Raw genomic sequence first — 11,350 nt, 5'->3', positions numbered from 1 at the left:
CCAGGTCCTCTTCTCCCCAGCGATCCACCCAAAGGGACGCCACCAGGGCCTCTTCTCCCCAGCGATCCACCCAACGGGATGCCACCAGGTCTTCCTCTCCCCACCGATCCACCCAACGGGACGCCACCAGGGCCTCATCTCCCCACCGATCCACCCAAAGGGATGCCACTAGGTCCTCCTCTCCCCAGCGATCCACCCAACGGGATGCCACCAGGTCTTCCTCTCCCCACCGATGCACCCAAAGGGACACCACCAGGTCCTCTTCTCCCCACCGATCCACCCAAAGGGACACCACCAGGGCCTCATCTCCCCAGCGATCCACCCAAAGGGACGCCACCAGGGCCTCATCTCCCCACCGATCCACCCAACGGGACGCCACCAGGGCCTCATCTCCCCACCGATCCACCCAAAGGGACGCCACCAGGTCCTCCTCTCCCCACCGATCCACCCAAAGGGATGCCACCAGGTCCTCTTCTCCCCATCGATCCACCCAGAGGGACATCACCAGGGCATCTTCTCCACATCAATCATCTGCCCAAAGGGACACCATCCAACGCTCTTCTACTCAACGGGACAACCCTAGAACCTCTTCTACCCAACGAGACAACTCCCGGGCTTCTTCTCCTGCCTGGTCCACCCCAAAGGACAATCCTTGGGCTTCTTCCAGCCAACGAGATAGTCCTCGAGCTTCTTCTATGCAACGAGACAACCCTGGCTCCTCCTCTTCTGCCAGATCCATTCAATGGGACAATCTTCAGGCTTCTCCCAGCCAACGGGACAACCCTAGAACCTGTTCTGCCCAACAAGACAATCCCCGGGCATCCTCTCCTGCCCGGACTATCCCAAAGGATAATCCTCGGGCTTCTTCCACACAGTGGGATAATCCTCGATCTTCTTCTATTCAACGAGACAATCCTGGGTCCTCCTCTCCCACACGATCCAGCCAACGGAGCAACCCGCGAACCTCCTCTCCCCATCGCACTAATCGTGACATTCCTTGGGCCTCCTTCCCCCTCCGCCCAATCCAAAGTGATGGAACTCGGGCATCCTCCCCAGCCCACTCTAAACAAAGCGAGGTCCCCTGGGCCTCCTTTCCTCTCCGGCCAGTCCAAGCGGACAATTCCCGGACTTCTTCTCCCACACGCTCATCTCCACTTTCCTCTAAAACCAGCCAACGTGATACCCCAACTCGGGGTTCCAGTTGCCACAGTGGCCCTCGGAGCTCCACCCCACCTCTCTCTTCCACACGTACTGCCTCCCAGGCCTCTTCTCTCTCACGTTCTACCTCCCTTGATTCTCCTAACCCCCCCTCAGTTGTGTGCATCGGACACCGAGATGCACCCCGGGCATCCTCACCCCCCCGATTCTCTCAGCATGACCCATTCTCATTCTTTCCTGAACCCCATGATGATGAGAGCCAATCCCCCCATCATGAACCCCCCTATATCCCTCCAGCTGTCTGCATTGGGCACCGAGATGCCCCTCGGGCCTCTTCGCCCCCTCGCCACTCCCAACATGATCCCTTTCCTTTCCTCCCAAATACCTCAGACACTGCAGAGAGCCAATCTCCTCAACATGACCCTCCCCAGATGCCACCTCCAGTGTGCATTGGGCACCGGGATGCCCCCCGGGCCTCATCTCCCCCACGCCAGTCCCAGCAAGAGCCTTCCCTTCTCTATCAAGATCCCCCTGGAGCTAGCTGTGAGAGCCTGGCTCCCTCCACAAGCTCTGTGCATGATCCCCCCAACATGCCACCTCCTGTATGCATCGGGCACCGGGATGCCCCTCCCTTCTCTTCTCCCCCACGCTATGTTCAGCATGACCCTTCCCTCCTTTACCAGGATGCCCCTGGGGCCAGCTCTGAGAGCCTGGTTCTCTCTATGGATTCCCAGCATGACCCTCCCCAGATGCCACCTCCTGTGTGCATTGGGCACCGTGACGCCCCGCTTTTTACTTCCCCCCCACGCCAGGCCCACAATGACCCTTCCCTCCTCACCCAGAATCCTCCAGGTGCCAGCTCTGAGAGCCTTACTCCCTCCATGGACTTCCTGCACGATCCCCTCCAACCAACCATCCATGTGTGCATTGGGCACCGAGATGCCCCACGTGCCTCCTCCCCGCCCCGCCATTGGGACCCCCCCGGGGTTGCTAGGTATTCTTCCCCCCCACCAGGGCCCTCTGCTTCCAAGGGGTCTGGCAATGGGGAAGGCAGACGTAACCTGGAACGGGAGGAATACACAGTGTTGGCTGATCTACCCCCACCCAAGAGGCTGAACCAGAAAGAGGCCATGGGCACGCAGAACGGCAGTGCCAGTGACCGCACCCGCAGCCCCGGCCGAACCGAGGTGGAGCGAATCTTTGGGTGTGAGCGCAGGTGAGTCCTCAGGAGGGAGGGTCTGTGCCATCCATCTGCCCTCTCTCTGCGTCCACATAATAGAGACAAACAGCCCCAGGACTAACCTGACCTTTGAGGGTTGATGCTATGGGAGGGAGCTCTCTCTGTAAGGCAGAAGATAACAGCTGCAGCCCGCGAGAATGCAGCCAGTGCAGAGAATGGAGCCAGGCTCAGGGTACCAGAAACTTCATCCTTCTGAAGCTGTGGAGATGAAATTTCATAGAGATAAAGACAAAATCCTCCTCTTAGGTTCAAAAAATCAACAAGAGAAGGGCAGCTAGGTGGTGCAGTGGATAGAGCACCAGTCCTGGAATCAGGAGGACCTGTGTTCAAATCCAGCCTCAGATGCTTGCTAGCTACATGGTCCTGCGCAAGTCATGTAACCCTGATTGCCTCTAAAAAAAATCACCAAGAGAGTAAGGGAGATTGGGGGAAGAATGAGGAAGAGGGAAGGAGAGAGGCGATAGAGACTAGTTGAGAGAGATCGTGGTGTTTAACTGGATGGCAATTGTAGTCATTATGATGATAATGATAGCTAATATTTATATTTCACCTACTACATGCCAGACACTGTACTAAGCATTTAACAAATACTATCTCATTTGATCCTCACAACAACCCTGGGAAGGAGGTGCTATTATTATCCCCATTTTACAGATGAGGAAACAGAGGCAGGCAGAGGTCAAGTGACTTGTCCAGGATCACACAGCTAGTAAATGTGTGAGGTAGGATTTGAACTCAAGTCTTCTTGATCCCGGGCCCAGATGCCTATGAGTCACTATTATGACAAGGCAGCCCTGAAGGCTGTATACCACCTTTAGAGAGTAGACCCAATGCCCCTGCTCAGAGCACCACATTTTAAAGGAGACCTCAGTAACTCGGAGCTCAGTGACAAGTGGCCAGCATGGAGAAGAGCCTCGGGACCACGTACTATAAGAGGACTGGTCCCGAAGAGGGAGGGATGGGTAGACACTGAGGGAGGGACAGACACTCTCTTCAAGTTTTTGAAGAGCTTTCAGGCAAGCATCCTAATGGAGGGCAGAGCTCCGGACAGTGGGGGAGGGAGTTACAGACAAAGGGACTCTGGCTTGATGTGAGGAAAAACCTAACAACGGAAGGTCATAGGATTAGAAAACCCTAGATTTAGGACTGGAAGGGACCTCATTTTATGGAAGAGGAAACTGAGGCTCAGAGATAGCCTATGATCTTAGCTCCAGCGCTCCCCGTTAAAGTTGAGAAAACAGAGATTAAGGAGACCTAGGATCTTAGACCTAGACCTCATCTAGCCCAGTGCCTTCATATTTTCCACTGAAGAAAGGAGGCCCAGAGAGGGGGCTCAGTTTGGTTCTGATTAGAATCTAGAGAGCCGGTGACAGCCCACTCATGTGAGCTGAATTGAGGTCCCTGAGAAGTAGGGAGCTAAGAAGGGTGGGGTAGAGAGGAGGGAAGGGAGGGAGGGACGGTGTTGCAAGGAGGCCCTGGGGGGACCTCAGAGACTGTGGCACCCCTTGGTTTATAGGAGATCAGAAGCCTTGGAGACATACCAAGCCCTGGAAGCTGGGAGGTCCCAGAGAGGTAGTGGGCGAGCATCTGGACAGCTACAGCGCAGACAGTCCAGCCCAGCCTTGGGCAGAGAGGTGAGCTCTTGGCCAACTCTCCTTTCCTCCCCACATCTGCCCCTCACTTGAGTCACAGTGTCACCAAGGCAACCAGGATCCTCACTGCTCTCCTGAGGCTGGGCGGTGAGGGGTACAGGGGAAAAGGGTGACCTGGAGACATTTCCAGTGATTGTATTGGGGGCAAGGCGAGTCACTATTCTCTCTCTCACGCTGGGATACCTACATATGGCCTCTTCCATGTGGCGCGATTTGTAGTGCGGCCAGAGCTTGAGACCTTGGAGCAGCTGGGGTAAGGATGGGGCCCCTGGTGAGCCTCCTCACTCACCATGAGTAACTAGGGCTAGCTGAGTTCTGACCACTGAGTCTCTTTAGGTGGAGGAAGCCTTCTATGGCTATACAAATGACCTCTGTCTCCCAGCCTCCTTTGGCTGGTGATGCTTGCTTACCACAGATTCTCACCTGGTCTAGACCCTCTCATTCTCCTAGCCAGGGGGTCCCTCACAGTGAGGGGAACATAATGAAAGAAGGAAAAATCATCAAGAGATGGGGATGGGTGGCACATTCACCTGTTTGCTCCCAAATAGAGCCAAGAGCTCTAATCTCCAATGATACCACTTTAGGTATTCACTGGGGGCATCCTAGTGGCCCTCAGATCGAACCCTATAGACCTCCAGCTTTGATAAAATGTGATTTAGAGTCAGGGTTGGATAGTGAATATAAAAGCTAGCCTTGGAGTAAGGAAGGCAAGAATTCAAATCTTACCTCTGCTACATGCCAGTTGTGTGACCTTGGTAGGGTCACTTAATCTCTTAGCATTGGTTCTCAAAAGTGTGGTTTGGGGACCCTTGGGGGTCCATGAGACCCTTTCAGGGGATCCTCAAGGACAAAATGATTGTCATAATAACCATAAGATGTTTTAATTTCTAATAGAGTAAATATCGGTAGCCCATATAAAGAAAAGCTCTTTGGGGGGAGGTCCTCACTAATTTTGAGAGTGTAAAAGGGTCCTGAGACCTCAAAGTTTGAGAACCATTGCTCTAGAACCAAAGTTTCAGAGAGGGTGCCTATCTTCTCTGTATTACTATCGAAAGATGGAGTTGCTCTGTATGGAGAGACGGAGTTTCCTCACTGGGTAGTTTCCTATATGAATAAAATCACAGACCCAGTCCCTCTCATTATCCTAAATTAAAATAAAAATTAAATGAAAGTTAACTCCTACCAAATATCTAAGAAGTTGACCCAGAAGCTAGAATGATACACCAGAAGCTTGCAAAGCTACAAATCATCACACTACAAATACAAGCTTTGAACTATGACCAGAAGTCAGCAAAGAAATGGTCCAGGACTGACCAATGCTACGGTTGCTCACAGTCACCCAGATCTACCATTGATCTACAAAAATATCAGAATAGTGTTTTTAATAGATGTCACCCTGCCAAAGACTCAGTCTCCAAACTCCATGGAATGAAAAGTTTTCAAAACACAGAGACCTAGCAGAAGAAAACAGAACCATATTGGAGCAGGAAGTGGTGCATGTCTTCCTTGTCATCCTCTCTGCAGCAGGAGTGCTCCTGAATGTGCTTTCTGTGAGCCTACAGAGGATGAGCTGACATCCTAATACTCTCATGCAGTTACAAATTACAGCCATTTTATCCCCGGGGCATTCGTCCACGTAATATTAGGCATTAAAAAATACTAGCGGGGCAGCAACTTGTCCCAGCATAATTTCTATGTGAACCTCATTGAGAAAGAATGAGACACTAATGAAAATTCACATGGCAAGATGGATGGGAGAGCCAGCTTCCAAGCCAGGACAACCTGGCTTCTGACACATCCTGTTGATATTGTCCTAGACAATTCGCTTGACTCCTCAGTGCTCCCAAAGAGTTCCCTAAGACTCTAAGTTGCAAAAAGGGATGCCTATCTGTATTGGGAGAAGGGGTTTCCTCCCCTGGAAGTTCCCTATAACACTGACATCCTAAGTCCAATCCCTAAGTCTAATAATCACATTAAACATCACAGAATAGTAGCAGGAGAATGAATTATCCCAGGACCAACGCGCTATCTGAATTCAATTAAAAAATAAGATGATGATGTTGATGATGATGGTGATGATGGTGACGACGACGACGACGATGATGACGATGATGGTGATGATGATGATGGTGATGATGGTGACGACGACGATGATGATGATGATGGTGATGATGGTGATGACGGTGATGATGATGATGATGGTGACGACGATGATGATGGTGATAACCAACTTTATACAGTTGAAATCTGCAAAGCTTTTGGGGCCTTCTCTCACTTGAGCCCCAGAACAAGCCCATGAGTCAGGCATTGTAACCACTTTGCTCATCAGGATCCCCTTCATAGAGAACTCCTCAGTGAGGAAATTCCCTCCTCCAGTGCAGATTAGCACTTTTTTTTGTGGTTTATATTCTTAGCGTTGTCTGAGGCTCAGAGAGATTAAGTGACTTGCCCAGAGTCACACTGCCAGAATGAGCCAGAGGCTCGACTTGAACTAGTCAAATCAATCAATCCATCAACAAGCATTTATTAAGTTCCTGAGAAGCCCCAAACACTGTCCCAGGTGTTGGCAATAAAATGAATGAAATAACCCTCACTTGAAAGGAGCTTTTATTCCCAGACCTTCCTGGCTCTGTCCATCATACCTTGTGCCTCTCACTACAGGTGTTATTATGCCTATTTTATAGATGAGGACACTGAGGATCAAGTGGGTGAAGTCACTTGTCTAGGATCACCCAACTAGTCAGTAGGTGAGGTAGAATTTGAACCCAGGTCTCTCTGACCTCAAGGTCTGATCCCATCCCTCTGCCTGAGGTCACATGGCTTTTAAATGGTAAAATAAGAATTTGAACCCAGATCCTATGACAGCCTGTGTCCTGCACCTTATAGGGCTACATCCAAGGCTTCTCTTTAGACCAGGGGTTCTTAATCTTTTTTTTTTCCTGTCATGGACCCCTTGGGCAGTCTGGTGAAGCCTACAGATCCCTTCTTAGAATCATGTCTTTAAATGCATAAAATAAAATATATAAGATTACAAAGGAAACCAGTGATACTGAAATGCAGTTATAAAAAATAATTTTTTTAAACAAGGTTACAGAGCTCAGGTTAAGAACCCCTCTCCAGACTCAGCCAGCAGGGTTTGGGCCAGTATGGGTAACCCAGCTGAGTGGTAGCTTCCTTGTATCCCATGCCTTGCCAAGATGCCAGTCTCTGAGTCCTCAGCCTGGAGAAGGGCCATTTGTCTTTGCCTATGGTACCCACGTCTCACCTGCCCTTTCGCCCCATCCTCAGGTGACCAAGAAGCCCCCCCAGCCTTCAGAACAGGCCCACGGGGGCCGAGCGGAGCCACCTCACACCAAGAGCCCAGAGAGACGCCATGAGGGAGACCGGGGAAGCAAGGGGGGCTCTGCACCCCCCAAGAACCTGGTCAAACTCCCAGAGAGGGAATGCAGAGCCCGGGGGCAGCTCGTACACTCCAAGAGCCTAGACATGCCCCCTGAGAAGGACCGACTAGGGCAGAGGCAGCCTCTGGGCCTTAGACACTTAGGAAAGTCAATGGATGAGGAGTGGGGACCGCCAGAGGAATCTTCCATCTCCAGGTCTTCCAAGAGACACCTGGAGAGGGACTGGGGTGGCCCGGGCCAGGCCTATTCAGAGGGCAGGATGGAGAGGGACTTCAGTGGTCGGGAGGGGCATTCCTGCACCAGGGCTCTGGACATGTATCCGGACAGTGAGTGGAGAGGTCCCACCAAAGAGATTGTGGGTTGCTGGCGGGCGCTAGCCGAGCAAGTGTGCTGTAGGCGGCTGGAGAGGCTCCGCCAGAGTGGGCAGCTGCTGGACTGGGATGGATTGCCCCCACCCGGGAGGTCTGAGTGGGACTGTAACAGCCTGGGGGAGCTCAGCCCACCCCCTGTTCCAGAGAGGCCTGCCAAGGTGTCTTGGGGAAGCCTAGGAGAGCTCCCCCGTTCTTGGAGCCTGGAGAGAGCAGACAAGATGGACTGGGGAGGCCTGGGGGAGTCGGCCTTCCCTCGGTCGCCCGAGAGACCCTTGGACGTGGACTGGAGGGACCTGGGACAGCTCCCTCAGCCTGCGGGGACTGACTGGAGGAGCCTAGGGGAGCTGCTCCGACCTAGGAGCCCACACTCATGCAGAGAAATTGAGTGGGGAGCCAGGGGGGAGCCCGTGTTTACAGAGGGATGCTGGCTGGAGAATGGGGAGGCCAGGCCCCCCACGGGCACCGAGGAGACCCCAGAGCGCGAGTGGCAGAGCGCCTCAGAGCCCGCAGGGCTGGTCATCCATGACAGGCAGGCAGAAATGAATGGGTACAGTCTGGGGGAGCGCCTACTGAGCCCGATTCCTTCAGTGGAGGAAAATGGGGCTGACCTGGGACAGCCAATCAGCTCAGCCCCGTGGCCAAAGACAAAACTGGAGAGCTGTCACAGGGCCTTGGAGGCAGCTGGTCTGCAGGAGGAAGAGGACGAAATGGCAAACAACCTACCACTTGGCCCCCACCCATCTGAGGAGGTAAGCCAAAGGTCATCAGGGTAGGAGCTATGTGCCAGACTCTTCATCTGAACCCATCTCCCACCCAGTGGTTCTTCTAGAACTCCCAGGTCATGGCTACAGGAGGAATCATTTCATTGGGGGGCCAAGAGTCAGTCACTATCCCATCCCTTTCCTCAGTTTCCCTCTCTGGGCACTACAGGCTTATGATCCCAACACACCATCCTCCTTCCATCCCTGGGGCCCAATTAACATACCTATGATACTTTGGTTTCCTTAAACTCCACAAAAAATGTGTTTTTAAATGTTTAAAATTTATAATGGATAGCTTTTGTTTTTTACATCGCCTTAATTTACTGGCCGCTAGGTGGCGCAGTGGACCTGCCTCAGACTACGAGCCTATTAGTTGTTTGACCCTGGGCAAGTCACTTAACTCGTCTGCCTCAGTTTCCTCAACTATAAAATGGGGATAAAAATGGCACCTACCTCACAGGGTTGTTGTGAGGATCAAATGAGATAATATTTGTGAAGTGCTCAGCACAGCACCTGGCACAGAGTATGCATGAAATAAATGTTTGTTCCCTTCCCTTTCTTTTCAAATTGATCCCTCCCTCTCCCCCTCCCTGGAGCCATCTCTTGGAATAAAGAACGCAAAACTAACTCGTCAGCCCAGCCCAATATGAATGTGTCCAGCGTTCCACACCCATAGGCTCCCACCTTGACAAAGAAGGCTGCATTTTCTCATCCCTTCAGGGTCAAGGTTGATGATCATGATTACACAGACTTCATTTTCCCAAGAAACATTTATTAAGTGCTTACTGTGTGCTAGATACTGGGGACATCGACCCAAAGGAAGCTGTTCTTCCACCCCCTTTGAGGAACTATGTTCTGCCAGGAACATACAACATGTATGAGCGAGTAAATGTGAAGTTTATCATGAGGAATTTGGAGAAGGCAATAATTACCGGGAGTGAGAGGGGAGGGGGCCGGGTGGTCAGGAAGGGCCCAGGCAGTACGTGGGTGCTGCTTCAAAGGGAGCTATGAGTAGACACCTTGATAGGGAAGGTCAACCCACAAGAGGATAAAAGGAATGTGGAACCTGGAGAAAAGGCTTGGGGGAGACATCAGCACAGTGTTAAAGTATTTGAAGGGCTGTTCTGTGATCCTTTGAAATATAGCTGCCTTGAGATTTTGTTAGCATGTCAGGCAAGAGCGCCTAGGGAAATAAAGGAATGTCTTCTAAGACATTCCTAGCAAACAACTTTTAGGGCTCTGCTCATAATCCTCCAGCCACGGTGAGCTCATTACCTTCCAAGGCAGGCCATTCCACAACTGCCATGGTTAGGAAGAGTTTTCTTACCTCAAACCTAGTGAGGCCTGAGATGCCTGAGATGGATTGGTCTCAGGAGGGATGAGCGGATGTGTGTATGTGTATGTGAGAGAGACAGAGACAGAGAGAGATATGAGGAGAAGAGGAGGGAAAGAGAGAGATTGAGAGAGAGAGATTGAGAGAGAAAGGGAGAATAGGTCTTAGGCCCATTTTACTGATGAGAAAACCAAAGATCACAGATTCATTGAGTTAGAACAGAAAGGTCATCTAATGCAACCCTGTCATTCACAGAGAGGGAAACTGAGTTTTGAAGGCATAGACTAAAACCTCAAGGAAAATAAGTAAGGGTTACCAATGGATGGATCAGCCATGATGGTTTCTGCCCCTGCCCAGAAGGGCTGGGGGGAAACGGGATGAAATCCGCTGCCTGAGATTGGTTTTCTCTCCTCATATAGCCTGAACCAGATGGCAGCGCCCTCCCTGAGCCTGGACATCCAGGAGCAGCCACGGGCCAAGAGAAGTCCTTAATGACTGACCAGGAGAAGACTGCCACGGTAGTTGGGGCCCCGGCTGCGGGAGGGGTGCAGAAGAGAGGCATGGGCTGGAGCTAGGACCAGGTCCTTCCAGAACGGGGTCATCACTCAGGGTCCCATGATTTAAAAGAATATTTTAATAATTCTCTCTCAATATAATTGTTTCCTTTGAATTCCCAACTATTTTGTACGTGTAAAACCATGATTCTGAGAAGGGGTCCATAGGGTTCAGTAGACACTATCCAAGGGATCCTTGTTGCCCAAAAGGTTAAGGACTCCTGGTCTGGATGGATGGGGTGGAGAGTTCAGCCCCACCAAGGCCATGACATCACCAGATCCTACAGAGAGGCAAGGAACTATTGTGGACAGGACACTAGTTTTGGGGTCAAACAATGGACCTGGTTTCCAATCCCAGCTCAGCTACTTACTCCTGATGTGACCTTGGGCAGTCCACTCCCCCTCTCCGTGCCTCAGTTTCCTCCTCTGTCAAATGAAAGGCTTGGATCAGACAACCCTCTAAGGTTCCCTCTAGCTGGAGATCTGGGCCCGTCTGGTCCACCCGTTTACATGTGTGCAGAACACAGTACTGGGGGAGAGAGGGGCTGCAAAGCTTAAGCAAAACCCCATTCTCTGCCCTCAAGGAGCTTACAGTCTCACAGGGTCTGTTAGGCTTCTTGAGCTCACTGAGATTTGGAGATGGTAAACTTCAGAAAGGAACAAGTGGCCCCTGACCTTCCTGCTGGGACCACCTGCATTGCGAGGACAGAACAGGAGCAGACTGGGAAGGGGCCAAGCCCAGCGTGGCTCCAGAACTAGCTGGGCGGGACCCTGGGGTCAACCTTTCATTTCCCCATCCTGTAAAGCGAGTGTCTTGAGCTAGGTGGTCTCTGAGGGCCCTCCCAGCTCTGACATACCTTGTTCTAAGCTCCCTTCCAGG

The 11,350-nt window shown here is 51.8% G+C and overlaps 1 protein-coding gene across 1 annotated transcript in view; it reads left to right on the top strand.

Moving 5' to 3' along the window:
• TRIOBP (TRIO and F-actin binding protein) overlaps positions 1–11,350 on the top strand; it is a 66,598-nt gene that overhangs the window by 12,601 nt on the left and 42,647 nt on the right. Inside the window, exons 6-9 of the mRNA XM_027872967.1 lie at positions 89–2,374; positions 3,915–4,032; positions 7,339–8,571; positions 10,336–10,434. Of these exons, the coding sequence (XP_027728768.1) occupies positions 89–2,374; positions 3,915–4,032; positions 7,339–8,571; positions 10,336–10,434 (3,736 nt within the window). The remainder of the gene's footprint in view (positions 1–88; positions 2,375–3,914; positions 4,033–7,338; positions 8,572–10,335; positions 10,435–11,350) is intronic.

This window comes from Vombatus ursinus, unplaced genomic scaffold (genome assembly GCF_900497805.2).
Source record: "Vombatus ursinus unplaced genomic scaffold, bare-nosed wombat genome assembly UNPS02003292.1, whole genome shotgun sequence".
Classification (NCBI taxonomy): Eukaryota; Metazoa; Chordata; class Mammalia; order Diprotodontia; family Vombatidae; genus Vombatus; species Vombatus ursinus.
This window is presented reverse-complemented; position numbering and strand designations above follow the sequence as displayed.